The sequence below is a fragment of the Amphiprion ocellaris genome, chromosome 6 (genome assembly GCF_022539595.1).
Source record: "Amphiprion ocellaris isolate individual 3 ecotype Okinawa chromosome 6, ASM2253959v1, whole genome shotgun sequence".
Classification (NCBI taxonomy): domain Eukaryota; kingdom Metazoa; phylum Chordata; class Actinopteri; family Pomacentridae; genus Amphiprion; species Amphiprion ocellaris.
In genome coordinates, this window is record NC_072771.1 from 5,537,846 (window position 1) to 5,554,391 (window position 16,546).

At 38.6% G+C, this 16,546-nt stretch overlaps 2 protein-coding genes across 3 annotated transcripts in view; one reads left to right on the top strand and one right to left on the bottom strand.

Annotated features, from left to right (window-relative positions):
• rnf215 (ring finger protein 215) lies at positions 1-15,812 on the top strand. Of its 2 annotated transcripts, XM_023266013.3 has the most exons (10): positions 1-417; positions 1,675-1,827; positions 2,009-2,080; positions 2,347-2,432; positions 3,602-3,656; positions 3,752-3,856; positions 5,962-6,078; positions 7,401-7,535; positions 8,650-8,752; positions 10,803-15,812. In XM_023266013.3, exons 1-10 carry the CDS (start codon positions 145-147, stop codon positions 10,823-10,825), a joined length of 1,122 nt encoding a protein of 373 aa, XP_023121781.1. In that variant the 5' UTR covers positions 1-144; the 3' UTR covers positions 10,826-15,812. The 2 variants fall into 2 exon arrangements, with proteins under 2 accessions (XP_023121781.1, XP_035802209.1); XM_035946316.2 differs by lacking the exon at positions 5,962-6,078.
• The window catches only part of ascc2 (activating signal cointegrator 1 complex subunit 2), a 23,286-nt gene continuing 20,209 nt past the window's right edge, over positions 13,470-16,546 (bottom strand). Inside the window, exons 18-19 of the mRNA XM_023266012.3 lie at positions 15,944-16,035; positions 13,470-15,336 (exon numbers count right to left, since the gene is read on the bottom strand). Of these exons, the coding sequence (XP_023121780.2) occupies positions 15,165-15,336; positions 15,944-16,035 (264 nt within the window). The 3' untranslated portion in view covers positions 13,470-15,164. The remainder of the gene's footprint in view (positions 15,337-15,943; positions 16,036-16,546) is intronic.

The following is a 16,546-nucleotide window of genomic DNA, read 5'->3' on the forward strand; positions in this document are numbered from 1 at the left end:
TCAAGATTATAATCCTCTTCCTGTTCCTGGTCGGAGCCGGAAGCTGCGCCGCTTGTTTACATTGTTCGAGGAGCTGCGAGCGAACAAACCCGCTGCGGCTCCTCCGAGAAATGAAGGCTGACAGCTGATCGGGACGCTGTGTTCATGACAGTGTTCGGCTGTTTTCTCCCCGTTGTTCCTCCGGTCATGGCTGTAGCTCGCTGCTGCTGTCTCTGCCTTACGTTGCCGCTGCTCCTGTTGCGATGGCCGGGGCTGCTGGTGGCGGCGGAGCAGGTCGCTCTGGTGGAGGTGTTCGTGCAGCAGCGGCCCGGCGTCAGCGCCGTGCTCCAAGGGGAGGTGGTGGAGCCCAGCAAGGGCAGCGGGAGCTCGGAGAACCGGGACGAGGAGCGAGAACAGCTGGAGGGAGACCTGGTTCTGGTGAGTCAGCCTGTAAAGGAATGATTTATGATGAAACCTGAACGATGACTGTCTGGACCGTTAATCAAACGGTAAATGTGGGTACAAGAGAACATCAGGGCTGCCACTATAGACTGTAGATATACAGTCTGTGTATACATACAGTCTATTCCTGGAAAAGATTCTCCCTATTTAAAGTATCCAAGTTAAAACCTTTTTATTTTATTGATTTCACTGCAGCTGATAAACTGTGAGGTGAATAAAAGTTGACAGTGTGACCTGTTGTTAGATCCAGATCGATCCTATCTGCATGTCAGGTATTATTTCTAATTATAAGTAATCATTTGTGTAAATGCAGCATCTCTCTCTCCTTTGAGATGCTCATATGAAGCCTGTTGCTGTCTGATGCTGCGGGTATCTAATAAAGATTTTTATTTACCATTTGTACACAAACAGTTTAGGCACATAGGAATGCTTATGCAGGGCTTTCTTGGAAGTCTAGTTAAAGAACAGACAACACAACTGTCAAAAATAGAATTAAAAAAGACTCTACAAAAACAATATGAAGAATAAATACAAACTCAAAGGAAAGACAGCTGGTACCAAAAAACTAAACTTCATCTCCTGTCAGTGTTTCATCAAAACTATGATTGCTTTTATTATAGGTGAGTTTTATTAATCTGATCTGTTGTCGGCTGTCTTTGTCACATTAAAATTTTTTTTTTTTTTTAACGTTGTTTCAGTTTGTAATCGATGTGAAATTTTAATGCAAAGTGAATGAGACAGGTATTTTTGAGATTTTGGCTGCAAGCTGTGTCTGTCGCATCTCTGTGAGTTTTATGGATAATTATTGGCGCTGCATTGTAACTTCCCACACCTGTAATCATATCTCCTGGATGTACCTGTCAGGTAATGCAGCTGGGTAACGTTTAGACTTGTGCCCAGTTGAAGGTAATACAGAAATGTTACGCAGTCTGACTTGTTACATTTATCATAGTAACTTTTACAGAAAAAATGAGCCGTGTGCTTTTTCAGACATGAAGCTGACACTCAGATGTCGTCAAATTAATGAAAAGGAACGTGTTTCTTAAAGGAGCTTAAGGTTTTTTTCTGAATGGAGAGGACTGAAATGGTTTGTAACAACTAAACCAGTGCAGAGGCAGCTTCTCCACTGGATCTTCTGTGAAAATAGAAGTTTCACTGTCAGTGATATTGTATGGTTCATTATTTTAAAGTGATTTGAGAGAGGAGTTATTCAAATTTCCACTCTGTCCTCAGGTTCGAGATGAGGAGACCCAGGTAAGCGGAGGAAAAGATGAAGACGACACCAAAAACCAGGAGCCGTGGATCGGAGTGGTGCCTGTAGAGATGGACGACAGCAAAGCCTCCACCGGGAACCAGGAGTCCTTCGCTGATGCAGTGGTCAATAAAGTAAGTCGCTGCTGGAAAAGGGCTCATTTTGTGATTAAATGCTGTTGATGATACTTAATGCTGCACTACCTGCTTCCAGTTTGCCTCTCTGTAAGTTTTGGATGTGAATCTGTCGTCATATATGCGATCGGTCAGTGAGTTTTCAGGCCTGAAATGTCACATTCTGTCATCTGTGTTGAAGATGAAGCGAGCTTTGGTCCTCGGAGCTTCGGCGCTGATCATCCTGGCTCTCAACCAAAACACCGTCAGCGAGGTAAAAGTCGTTCTACACTATCTAGGTCTATTTCTCTGTGTTTTTAAATCATAACAGCAGAAAAAACAACATCCTTTACAGTGAGTTTTAAATGTTCCTGCGCTTCATTATTTTTGCATGTTGTTACAGCAAGAGACGGCTTTTATTCATTGTTAAATGTTTACAGTGTCTTTGTTTAGTATCAGTATATGTTGTTTTTGATGACAGAAATCTGAAGTCCAGGTGTAAAAATGGGTGGTTTCTAACCTGAAATGTTTCTTCGGTAGATGGATCTCTCTCAGGTGCTGTCCAAGCCCATCATTGTGATCCAGACATCAGAAAACGTCACCAAGCTGATCGGAGCTTTGCTCAGGTACAAAACATCTGTTTCACTTTTAAATGAACCCACTCCTCATATAACGGATCAAAAACAACAGCTTACTTTATGAATCAGTTACAGATAAAATGATCAGGATTATGATATTTTAGTCGACGATTAATTGTCATACAAATAATTGTGACCGATGATACAGTTGTCTTGCTCTGTTTGTTTTGTGCGTCTGTTAGTTTTGGATCAGTGGTATTTGTGCCTTTGAGCTCCACATCTGACAAATTGTGCATATAGTGGTGCTGTGATGTGCAACTAAACTGAATTGTTGTCAGTCGAATATTAAAAGTCAAGCACCTCAGAATAAGTATTTGGCAACATTAAACCACAACAGAAGGAGAAAGGGGCACAAAAAGTGGAAAATGACGTGACAACAGTGATTAAATATCGCGTTTCTGTTAGTTTCAACCAGATGTTTTTAGAAAGATGAATGGAAATTGTAACGGTTATGAAAAGTGATTACACTCAGCTCCAATAATCCCCACCGTGTCATTATGTAATAATTGCGACAGGCTGACATGTAATATGTCACATCTGCTTGCAGATTTTGAAAGGTCATAATGTTGTTTCAAGGAAACAAAGTGCTTTAAAATGCATCAGATCAGAAGACTAGAAAGTATGTTCAGGAGTGGAAGCTGCACTGAACAGGTGCATATATGTGACTGTATATGTGCTGACAAGGAACAATGTTTAGAGAAAATAAATGACAACTTCTTTCTTTTTGAAAGAGTTACTCAAATGTAAACCAGTCATACAAACCTGTAAGTTTAATCTGGCAGCACCAGATTTTCTGCATTTTTTTTGCATTCTGTAGAGTTTTACTGCACGTCACCACACGCAAAGTAAACTATTTTTTGTTGTTTCTGAAGGTTTTTCTCTTTAAAATATGTGTAACATGTAAACCAGTCCAACAGAACATTTGCTCCGTGCCCCCAAAACAAAAACAAGCGAGTAAATAAACAAAATGAAAACAGCTGGTGTAACTAAAATGAGAAATTGGCTGGTATGTTTAAGTAACCACACCCTTTCCAAGGGCTTTTATAGCCAGAATTTTTTCCAACGTGGCTCAGGTTAGTTTTTAATCTCAAGTTTATAGTGTAAATGTGGTGATGGGGGATTTTATTGGCTCTAAATGTCAGCTGACCTTTTGGCAGGGGCCTTCATGCGACAGCAAAAATCACATACAAGACGATCCTGCAGGACGACCTGGTGAGCTGCAGTCTTCAGCTGACAGTGTGTGAGTGGTGAGTGAACAGATGAAGGCTGGGCTGACGGTGAGCTTCATGCTGCTGTGTTTGGGGCAGGGAGCCACGCTAACGCTGTGGTCCAGCTGTGGTCCATCGAGAGGCGGGCGCTACGGAGAGTGGCAGGGGGTCATCTGCACGGGAGAGACCAACTCTCAGGTCCAGGTGGGGAAACAGAACGGACAGAACTTTCACCTCAATAGCATTCCTTCTTTTTAAGCTGCTGTAGTGCTAAACGGACTCCACAGATTTTCACATTAAAGCTTGTTTGTGGTCCCAGTGGGAGCTACATGAAGCCAACAGCGTGGAAAATAGGAAAAGAGAACAAAGTTGACTCTGAGATTTACTTAATGGGTCAAAAAAATCTGCATTGGGGTTGTTCTGATCACATCTCAAAGATCTGAACCTGCGTCGATCGAGGCATTTTTGTAAGTGTTTGCTATCAGCAAGAACCTGATTCTACTACCCACCTACCTGCACCTACTGTCCCACAGGTGTCTTAATGGAAGATGGCAGGATGCTAGGGGTCCACATTTGGAATAGTTTTCTAATCAATAGCACAAACTGATAACAATGCACATAATATGTCCTGTGCTGATATTGTGTTTGGGTCACAAAGCCTTTTTTTTTTTTTTTTTTTTTAAATTTACAATGAAACATATGCTCTCCTGGTCATATAGAGCTTGTTTGAAACACATGGACTCTGGTTGGTGGTCATTAACTGTCACAGAAATACAGGGTGTCCATAAAGTCTCTTTACAATTTTAAGAATTTATTACGAAGGCAGTTGATAAGACATATTAGCCAGATTTGTTTTATTGTAATCAGTGGTTATCAAAGTTTTTTTCTACCTCATTTAATGCACCTCTATATGGACACCATTAGTTGCACAAAGCACATCAAGACTTGATTTCTTGCAATGTTCACTGTAGCATAACCTCATCAGTGGTGGCAATGGCATCAGAAATATTTTGCTTCAAGTCAGTAATGTCCCGTATCTTTGTTCTAAACATGATGTCTTTAACATAACCCACAGAAAGAAGTCCCAGGGAGTGATATCTGGTGAACATGGTGGCCAAGGAATCAGCCCATCCCTTCCAATCCACCGGTCTGAGGAGTAGCCATTTTTTAGGGTTTCATTTAACAGTCCCTCTTTCACCAACAGGATACCTGAAGCACACAATTTCAATGTGATTACAAACTTTAATAAACACTGATTACATTAAAACAAGTCTGGTTAAGATATCAACTGCCTTTGTAATAAATTCTTCAAATTGTAAAGAGACTTTATGGACACTGTGTATATTGTCATGGTGGCCATGGCTAGCTGAACAACCATTAATGCTCCCTGCTAGCCAACATGAACTGCGTGTAGTCAAGTGACCACCGTCTCTGGTTACTAGAGTATTAAGCAGTAAGAGTACTACGCCTAATATAAAGTAGATTTTCTGGCATGCATGTAGAGCAGACAGGGTTTCTCCATACATCCAATACTTTAAACACAACATTTCAGACAGTGCCCTACTGGATGCACAAATGCATTGCACATACACTGAATTCATTTTTATCATTTTAATGCACTTGAAGTGTGTATCATGTAGGGAAATGGTGACAGATTAGAACTTGGTAAATTAGATTTGGTATCAGCAAATAATCCATATTAAATGACTCAAATTTTATTAGGGGTAAAAAAATAACCTGATCAGAACATCCCTAATCTACACTACCGTTCAAAAGCTTGGGGTCACTTAGAAATGTCCTTATTTTTAAAAGAAAAGCATTTTTTTCAATGAAGATGACGTTAAACAAATGATAAATCCAGTGTAGACATTGTTAATGTGGTAAATGACTATTGTAGCTGGAAACAGCTGATTTTTAATGGAATATCTCCATAGAGGTACAGAGGAACATTTCCAGCAACCATCACTCCTGTGTTCTAATGCTACATTGTGTTAGCTAATGGTGTTGAAAGGCTCATTGATGATTAGAAAACCCTTGTGCAGTTATGTTAGCACATGGATAAAAGTGGGAGTTTTCATGGAAATCATGAAACTGCCTGGGTGACCCCAAACTTTTGAACAGTAGTGTATATACTGACCTGTTGCCATTTCAGATGTATCAGGATTTATTTTGATCAAAATCAGCTTCAAAAAATTCTTTCTCCAAACTTCTCAGACGTTTTCTGAATCATTCTGTGCCGACTGATAAACAGAGTGTTAGTAAAATGGACCAGATGTTAAAGTGTTGCTGCTCTTCTCTGCTGTCTGCAGAAATACTTGCAGCAACTGTGGGACACTGTCCTGCTGGTGGCGCTCATCCTCAGTACAGGAGTCATCGTTCAGGCTCGCTGGCAGTACCAGGACCACGAGCTGAACGACGACCTGGAGGTAAACTGTCCACCTGCTCATCGCATCACAGGGACGTCTCTAGATCTGATTGGCTGAGCTGGACGGAGACAGTTGTATAACAAATCCTATACGTTATTTCTGTCTTTTCTAATTCTCTGATAACGTATATGATGCACAGTGAACTAGGTACAGTTTTCACTTGTACTTTACTTGAGTATTCACATTTTTTGATACATTATCACTTTTCTAATCACCATCATTAATTAATGACAAATTGGTAGTTAATAAAATGTGCTGATAATGATGTTAACTAAATATTAGAAATACTCTAATTTGTCATTAGTTTGTGCAATATAAAATAATTGTAATATAAATAGCAAATAGTGAACTTTTCATTGTTCAACAGTAAAACAAACATGAACTAAATCATTATCAAAATATGGTGTCACTGATAACTTTATTTACATTGGGGATTCAGATTAATTATACAAAAGTTATCAAATATATTATGATGTATTATAGATAAAGATAAAGCTACATAAGTGGACGGTTCATAAGCTACCCAGCAGTATGCAGAGTAAATAATAGTAACTCAGATTTATCAGCTGTAGCATTAATTTACACACTGATCTATTAATAAGTGTAATCTATGAATAAAATCTGCTTATTCTGTATAATGAGTAAATTGTGGAGCTAATGCTAGCACTTTTTCAGCTAAAAATGAGATTATTTCTGTGGTGTGGGATTGCAGCTTAAACTTTCAGTATATGAGTATAGTGTAGTTTCAATGTTTTGCTGATTATTGAGGGGCTAAGATGTTATTAAAGTTCATAAATTCCTCAATTTTTATGTTACTGACTCATGGAAATGTTGAAATGCTACATATGCAGCTACCTGAAGCAATAGTTAGTCAACATGTTTGTTGTTTCTATCATAAACCAACATTATTGTGTCTGTGTCTAAACCTCTTTATGTATTCTTTGGATCATGATCGGCTCATGCTGTGCAACAAACAAAAACTTACTTTAGATCAAGATCTCGTAGTTTCTGAGAGCTTTCAGGTTTATCAAAATAAATCCCTCTTTGTAACTGATGTTCTCTTTCTTCTCTGAAGTGTCAGAACAAACACATTAGTGTCTCAGTGTGGGAGGAACATGAAGGAACATGAAGGAACACTTTAAAAAAAATTAGTCTGAAGTCAGCAGCAGAAACATTAGACGTCTCTAACCAGATCCTGTTCTGTGTCGGTGTGTTTTTATGTCAACACACAGATGTGATGTAAAGACAAAAAACTGCAGCACACAGGGCTTCTTTCATTTAGATTAAACATAATAAGACATTCTGCTGTGTTGTATCTTCAGCTCCTCCCTAAGCAGGACGTTCTGAAGAGGATGTCGTCCCTGAAGACCAAAACTTACCGTCAGCCCAAACCCTGGTGCGACCCGGTGGAGACGGACAACTGTGCTGTTTGTCTGGAGCCGTTCAACAACAACCAGGTGAGCAACACTGACTGCAGCTTCTCTTTTCACGATTTGTTCATCCTTAATTCTTCAGCTCAACGTGCCTCCTAACTGAGATTTGTGTGGAGGAGGAGAAAGGAGTTGAGGCAGCGTTAATTTAACAGCATGAGATGTTCTTTTCCTGATATTTCAGAGAAATCTCAAGTTATTATCTCTATCAGGAGAGCAGACTGTATGTTATTCTATAATAACATACAGTCTGCTGTATATTTAATTCAATTTATAACGTAGCATAATGTGAAGGCAGTGTATAAATGTCAGATTTATTTTATCCTTTCTAGATAACACACACATGTAGTGAAGTATAAAAGAATCCTGACACACAATAGAATACTCCACATATACACAGTGATATATATAATAAGTGAGTGATATATTACACACACATTTGTCAGTCCTGCTCCCAACATGTTTTCAACTTTAGCTTTATTATCTGTCCCTTGAGGGGTGATTTGTTATGCAGCAGCTCACACAAGTGTCACAATAAACAAACAATAAAAATCTAATTTAAAATGTTTTAAAAATGTAAAAAAAAAAACCACAATAAAAACAATAAAATATCGCACAAAACAATACAGTAGACAGAGACCTTAGCAGCAGTCTTGGTCGTTCGTTTAGTCAGGTGTATTTCAGTGTGAAGCAGTGTAAAGTAAAGCAGGTGAATGTGCAGCGCAGTACATGATAAAGTACAGCAGCAACAACACAGTGAACTCCTCCTCCTCTCCTCAGCGTTTGTGTGTTCTGTGTTGTCTATTCCGCTGTGTGTTTGCCTCTTTTGTGTGTGATGATGCACCTGTGTATCCTCGCCTCCTCAGAATGCATTTTATGAGTAGAGACGTCCTTCATTTTGGCACACCAAGGTTAAATTCCAGGTCAGAGGCAGGAGGATGGAGGACGGAGGAGGCTTAAACTAGTGAAATGAGCTCTTTATTCTCCCTGCAGGCTGCTGTGATGCTGCAGGAAAACCTCAGGAAGAAGTGAAGCACAAGTGATGATGTAGAAAACACCTGTACATTCTGCCTTTTGTCCTGCTTTAGGATTATGTTGCTGTAGTAGTGTTGAACTTCCTGTTTGTCTTGTTGTCGTGCAGTGTTTGCGGGTGTTGCCGTGTCTTCATGAGTACCACAGAGATTGTGTCGACCCCTGGCTGCTGCTGCAACACACCTGTCCTCTGTGCAAACGCAGCATCCTCAGTGAGTTCCAATACTTCTATATGCAAGATTTCCAGTTCATTCACATCAACTAATTGGTATTAAGGAGTGCAGAGCTGTTTAAGTACCAGATCACACCTTAGATTTACCTGTGAAGTTGTGGCTTGTTTCTGAGGTCATGTAACTGTTGTTCCTGCAGAGGACAGTTTACTTCAATTGGTCGGCTAACAACATGATGAAATGTTAGATTTACTTTAATACTTGATAAAGTCACTGAATTAATTTATTTACAAAAAGAACAGTTTAATATTCAAATTTAAAGGATTATGTCTGTACAGTCTCAGGATGTTGTTATCAAAATACTAATAATCTGTACATAATACCTTATATGCAGAACTGTGAGTTTAGTGAGCCATTTTTGTAATTAAACGTGTTGCAACCTGAATTTAGACCTTAACACCGATGGACTCCAACATTAACAATGATGATAGAGGTAAACATCAGTCATTTTTTTTTTATATTCATCGTTATTAATTTGTGGGAAAATTTATTTGTGAAGAAAATTATTGTGGAAAAAATATTTTGACTCACTAAAAGACAACCAGCTAATTTTAAGGTTTAATGCTGAGAGTTAAAATCGTGGATCAATCAACACACCTTAAATATTAATATGACAACTATGACCATTTGTTTCATTGCATCTTGCAGTGTTTAAAAACGTAGATTCATTTCATCCAGATTATGCAAAAAGGGAATATTCTGTTTCATCCCTTGCAGAATAAAGTTGCAGCAGTACATGAAGTGCGTTGATAATGATTATTCTACCTCTAAAGTCCATGAAGGAGTGGGTCTAATTTACAGCAGCATTTATTTCACTATGTATTAAAAAATCCCCAAACAAAACCAACAATGAATTATTGACAGTAGTTTCATTTAAACTTAACAGATGTAACATCTTAGCAAACAATAAAATTTAACACTGAGTGGATTATATATTTTTTTCTGTCAATTCTTTTTGGGGATGTAAAATAGTCCAGTTCATGCTGACTTTGTTGGAAAATATCATATTTAATTCATTGTCTAAAACTGTCCGAGCATCTGTTAAGTTTTTTTTTTTTTCTGTAATAGATGTTTTGTTGAATAAAGTGACCTGAATCTGAGCCTCATGAGCCTTTAGTTAACCGGGTAAAAACAGCACTGAATGTAAAATAGGGCTGCAAGTACAAGCTGGTTTCATTATCAATTAATCTTTAAATTCATATAAATTTCTACAAATGGTCAGACTCTGTCAGAGTAGTTTAAAACTCAGAAGATAATTAGCTTCAAATGTTGCTTGCCATTTCCTAATTTTGTTCAGTAGCGTATAATTTGTGTTTAGTAATTTTAAAACGTCTTTGTTGCTTATTCTGTCCGTATAAGATAAACGTAACATGCTTCTGTAAGTGTGTCACATTTAATTATTTATTTATGTTCCAAGATTCACATCCGTACATCAGAACTGGTAGGATGCAGCAGCTGAGAGTCCTCATACGGATCCTAATTGCTATTTTCTTATTTGTCAGTGTATTTTTCATTTCATAAATGCTGTTCTTGCCATTGCTACTCTACACTACCAGTCAAAAGTTTGGACACACCTTTTCATTCAGTGCTTTTTATTTATTTGTATAATTTTCTACATTGTAGATTAATACTGGAGATTAACACTTATTTGTTTACAACTTTATTCCACGTGTATCTTTTATAGTTTTGATGTGTTCGGTAATAATCTACAGTGAAGAAAATAACTAAATATAAACCATTGAAAGAGAAGATGTGTCCAGACTTTTGACTGGTAGTGTGTATCTCATATCTGTCCCATCTGATGTCATCCATGAACCGAGATATTTGACATGATAGTTTCATATCATAGGATACAAAAATGGAGGCATTAGAGGTCTAATTTGACCTTTCTGCCTCAATACTCTCAGTTTTTCACCAAAGACCAACACAGAAAACACCTCCAAGTAATTTCCTGTTCCTCCACCAGCCTGTTTATTGATTTACTGCCTGATCTCGACCTTCAGACGTCTGATTCTTTCCTTCTGTCCTCCAGGCAGCGTCTGTAAAGACAGTTAACGGTCGCCTCGCCTCGTCTCTGCTGCAGCAGCTCTGGGAATCATCTCGTCTCCACCTCAGCGACACTCCGGTAGCCGTTTTCTTTTTTAAACTGACCTCAAAGCTTCCTCCTTCCCGCAGTGGATTGTGGGAGCAAATATGAACTCGTCACAGCAGCTGAGCAGCCGTCGGATTTGAACCTCCGACCTTCAGGTGGGTCTCACAGACACAGCGGTGGTAGAATAAACACAATACTATGAAGTACTGTAGCGGTACTGTTGTGTGTAAACAGTACTTCTTCCTGGGATCTTGTTACTGTACAGCTGTGGATATGTTTGTGTGTGTTGACCTACAGCGGTGACTAAACATTTACAAACTGACAACCTCAGCGAGTATTTCTGAGCCGACTGACAGACTTTCAGTGTTTTCTGGTTGTGAGCATGAACGTGTCGATCGCCCGGCCAGCGTCAGTGTTCACTTTAGGTCCAAATGATGTCAATAACCAACTCACCACAGTGGACCAAGCTTCGTCCGGTGTCCGATCTTTGCAATCCAGTGTTAGTTGTAGAGGTTGTGTAGTCGTAGTGCAGGAGTCGGTAACTTACGTGGGGAATTGAAGTGTTTTCACTTGTCCTTAACACGCCTTATGATGGAAACACAAAGCACCTCTTTAAATATGCTTTACAACCTGAGATCTATATGTTACAGCAGCTCATTTAGTTGTAGTTCTTCTGTTTTAAACTATTACTGTTGAAGACGTTCAACAAGGAGGTTTGTGGCTGCAGCTGAAATGTATGGAAGCATATTACTGCCACGTTTATAAAAAGAAAAACATCAGTATCAGTGCTGTAATGTCAAAGGTTTATTGTTCTAGCAAGGAAATTTTCACTTTAATATGACTTGTCATGTTATAACAATAAACATTTCTCATTACGACATAAAAGGCTTCATATGAAGATGATAACTGGAATTATTTTCATTATGAAACTCATGTTTGAATGAGGAAACGGGTTAATTAACGGATGTGATTAACTGTAATGCAACCTCTGGGGACATTTTTGGCTTGTTGGTGCACAAATTTTAGCCAAGGTGGGTACAGATCTGCTTCAAAGATTATGTCCAATCTGTGCCTTCAGTAAGATCTAAATCATATATTCAGAGAAATAATCATTTTTAACCTCAGCTTCCACAATTTATTAGCATAAAAAGTTACACTCAGGACCTTAAAGACAAAAAACATCCCAATTAAAACCCATTAAAGCGTCTATTTTTGATCCCAGGATCATGTTATGTTTTCATTCTAGAGCCTTGGCTTCAAAATATTTTATTCTATTATATATTACAATAGTTTGGTTCTGGCATTTTTGTCTTCAGGCTACTGTTTGTGTTTTTCTAAATCAGACACTGCATAAAAAATTGAATGTCGTCAGTAATTACTAACAAACATTTTAAAATCGTGAACATGAGCAATATTTCTCACCTTATCTGTTGTCTGCACACTGTTACCTCATTCGAACATGAGTTTAACGACATGTTATTATTGTTACAAGATGAAAAGGTTGTTCTAACGTGATGAGTTTGCTTGTTTTTCATGACACTGATCTGTTTTCCTCGCAAGGCAGCAACAGGTGGATTTTCACTCCCTTTCTTATTATTTTTAAAGCTCCTTTCCTTTTAGAAAGTTTTCTGCTCTGATGCTTCCTGACTCAAGAGTAAAAAATGCAAACATACGTCCTCTTCGGCTGCTTAATCACAGCTGCAGGGTTAAGGATCTTATTAAACTACTTTCTAGTCCACCACATGTGCAGAGTACATTCCTGTCTGTTTTCCATTCACGTGCACCAGACTAGGTTATTTTAGTTGAGCAGCACAGTGGGTTTCCTTGTTAGCGTAGTGGATAAATGGGCACAGAATTATGTTCATATGTTTGCACAGAGAGCCTCTGACAAAATCAAAGTCACTCGAACCCTTGTGCACTTAAAATGCAAGAACCAGGGTGTAAATTTTATCATCAGAGGACACAAGGCTCAGTCTGCACAACAAAAATGAGATATTTTAGTTTCAGAACACATAGATGCCGTTCTGCTGCACATGTATGGACTACAGAGTATTGTAGGAAACACCTGCACAGGTAACCTTTGTACTCATATCTGCTGCAGTAAAAACCATCTGGCTAATTTCACTCCTTTTTTACCATTTAAGAGGAGCACTTTCCTGTCTACAGTTACATTAGATGACACTTCTCTAGTGTTTCTGCAGTAAATATGAATATAAAGTTGTGACAGAGTGTCAATAATCCTCCTAACTCTGAGCAGGGAAGCAGATCTACAGTCAAGCCCGAAATTATTCATACCCCTAGCAAAATTTGACTTAAAGTTACTTTAAAATCTAAGTAAAAGCTGAGAAATGTTTTTTTTTCCCCACAATGATGCCTCTTTTACATCATCTCATTATCTTGTGTGTCATTTCCAATCAAAAAAACTTGAATAAAAGTAACTAAGTCTAAATTTGCTTGGGGTATGAATAATTTCGGGCTTGACTGTACTGTTTACTTACGTTAAACACCAACAGTCAGATGTTCCAGTGCAGTAAAACTTACCAAAAGTGTGTGAATAATAAACAAATAACTGCAGCTGTACTCCAGAGATGAGTCAAACTCAAAGGATGTCAAAAAATTATTGTATTTATGTTGTTTTTTTCTTTTTTGCAATGTCAACTCCAAAAAGCAATGACATACATGTGCTTTCCTTTGTTACAAAACGCTCTGATAGATCTGTTCTCTTCATAGAAAATAGTCTGTGCATGGCAACATGAGGGAGGCTTCAGAGACGCCAGGCCTCCTCTGAACAGCAAATGCTTCCAAAACACAGCATCGTAACCTACGGAGTCCTGCAGGGTCACGGTAGGAAGGTTTTCATTTGCATTTCCTCACAATCTGTTTCAAGGAGTTCCTTCTGATCCGTACGAACAGCTGGTGTGTCGGTTTAACGCTTAGGGAAACACTCAGATTCTTTAAAGAGGAGAAATGATGCTTTAGTTCAGTTTAAAAAGCTGATCTGTGATGGTGAAGCACTGACTGGATGTTTGGTAATTGGTTCAATCTGCTGCTGCTGTGGATAAATCCAGCTGTTTCTATGACAGATGTTTGTATTCATGAGTTCTCAAGTGCAATAGCTTTAATATAAGTACTGATCATTGATAGTGTGTTACACGACTAAAAACAAACGAGTCACAGCTGTAATCGTAGCAAAAGCTACAGCATGTTATGTCATCTGGACATGAGACAATTAGGGCTGCAACTAGTGATTATTACCCTTGTTTATTAATCTGCTGATCACTTTCTTGATTATTTGATTAGTTTTTTGGTTCAGAAAATGGTAACAAATGTTTGTCAAAGCCTGAAATGACATCCTCAACTCAAAGATATTCAGTTTACCGTCATGAAAGAGTGAAGAAACCAGAAAATATTCACATTTAGGCAGCTGAAATCAGAGAATAGAGACTGTGTATCCCAAAAAAAAGTACTCAAACTAATTAACTGATCTTCAAAATAGCTGACGATTAACAATTAAACACTGCTGCTCTAGTTTTAATCTACCTGAATTACAGCAAAGCCACAATTTTCTATATCCTTAACTGCGGCATTTGTGATCTGCTAACTGGTTTGTTTTAAATTGCGATTTAGTTTCATAACTGATGATTATTCAGCCCTAACTGAACAAACATCTCTCAGTAACAGCTGGACGCATCCACAGAAGCAGCTGAAACAATAACCATAAATCACACAGCTTCACCATCACAGATCAGCTTTTTAAAATGAATAATGAGAAATAAATGCCTCTAAATGCAGCGTGTTAACAGACCGACTGTTCATATGAATCAGAGGGAATGTGAAGCAGATTTCTAAACCTTCTTGCCGTGACCTTTCCAGAGCTCCGTAGTAATAAGATGGTCATGGAGTAGCGTTAGGTAGTTTGGTGACGGCAACACTTGAACGCTACACGCTCACACAGATGAGCAGTAAAAGCAGCACATCAGAGGCCGATGTCCAGATCTAATCACCAGGTCAGTTATTGTTCTTTAAGCTACAGAGGGGAAAAACCACCGGCGTCTCTGCATCTCATTCCTATGTCGTCTATCGGTCGATTATGATGTCAAAGAAGCTTCATTCTATCACTCTGGATCTTAATAAACTGATTTGTTACTTGGCAAAAAAATAAAGGTGTGATTCTTTGTTGTCAGTCTCTGGCTCACACTCGCAACTTTGGTTTTTTTTAATGAGCTGACCGTCTAAAAGTTCAGTCTGTAAACTAATGCAACCTTTCAACACCAGAACATCAGCAGGTTCTCGTCTCTCCGGTCAGGACGGGATCATCCCTTTGTTCCTCTTGCGGTCGGCCATCGTGCGTCGGTTGTGGTTGGATACTCGGCTCTTGTTGGCCTCCTTCTTGCGTCGGTCCAGGAATGTCTCCAGGGTTTGTCCTTGGCCTTTGGGTCGACCCGCAACGTTACTGGGACGCTCCGGCCGGATGCTGGGAGAAAGAAGACGGGAAGTCAGCGGAAATGTGGGGGGACAAGGATTTTTTTTTTTTTTTTTTTTTTTTTTTAGATGAAGAGGCAAGTTTACAGCTAATTTAAAAGAAAGCCTGCAAAAAACTAACTTTTCTGACATGTAGCTGGAAGAACTGATTACACTACCAGTCAAAAGTTTGGACACACCTTCTCATTCAATGCTTTTTATTTATTTGTATTATTTTCTACTGAAGATTAACACATTTTTGTTTACAACATAATTCCATGTGTATTCTTTTATAGTTCTGATGTCTTCAGTATTAATCTACAATATATAAAATAATCAAATAAAAACCATTGAATGAGAAGGTGTGTCTACGTCTAGTCTGCTTTGTGTTACATTCCTAAAATTTCACATTTTCTTGTGTAAAATGCATAAAGTTTTCCAATTTCTCAGTCTTAAACCTGCCTCAGAATAAATCAGACATTTCTGTGAGAGGGCTTCATAATCATTTCCACTAAATCCACAAACTCCTCCATTCAGACACCAAGCAAAGGTGGGAAAAATCTACAAATACATATGTTTTTTTATGGAGAGACTTTCTGGTCAGTGACTGTTGTCTTTACCCTTTCCTCTGTTGCATGGCGGCTCTTCTGGCTTCAGCTCTTTCCCTCAGCAGAGCCGGATCCTGCACGAACTGGTCCCTGTTTGTGTTGTTCTGAAATAATAAAAAAATAAATAAAAAGGTCACAAAGGCCATAATCTGCATGAAAAATAAGTTTGGTAAATGTGTTAAATCTCTAGAAATAATTTGACTTCATGTCACAATTTGCTGTTTTATCTTATTACTTTTTAGGACATTCAACAGCACTTGCCTGGTGTTTAGCTTGAGAAAAACATAAGTTGGAACACGACTAAGCTTGCTGTAATTTACACCAAATGCATAAATACATCCTGTAGGAACAAAATACAACACTAGTGATGTTTAGGATTAATTGTCAATCGATTAATTTCTGTGAAATTTAAAAACCAATCAGGCAGAAGACATGGGTCAATTGAACGGTCAGAAAATGTTTTGTAGATTTACTGTAGTTCCTGTTAGTGCCACCAGGTGGAGCCTCTTTAATTAAAGGCAGTTACAGGTGTGTTCGAGGACCTTCCCGCTGTCTAACTGCTAACTGTGACAGTCGTGTTGATGAATTCTGCAGAATCAGCTTGTGAAAAAGGCA

What these genes read in the sequence shown, in the direction of transcription:
- rnf215 (XM_023266013.3), top strand. Translation starts at nt 145, where the DNA reads ATGACAGTGTTCGGCTGTTTTCTCCCCGTTGTTCCTCCGGTCATGGCT. An exon ending in CTGATCGGAGCTTTGCTCAG is followed by an intron (nt 2,433 to 3,601) that starts GTACAAAACATC and finishes ACCTTTTGGCAG; the next exon opens with GGGCCTTCATGCGACAGCAA. An exon ending in GTGCAAACGCAGCATCCTCA is followed by an intron (nt 8,753 to 10,802) that starts GTGAGTTCCAAT and finishes TCTGTCCTCCAG; the next exon opens with GCAGCGTCTGTAAAGACAGT.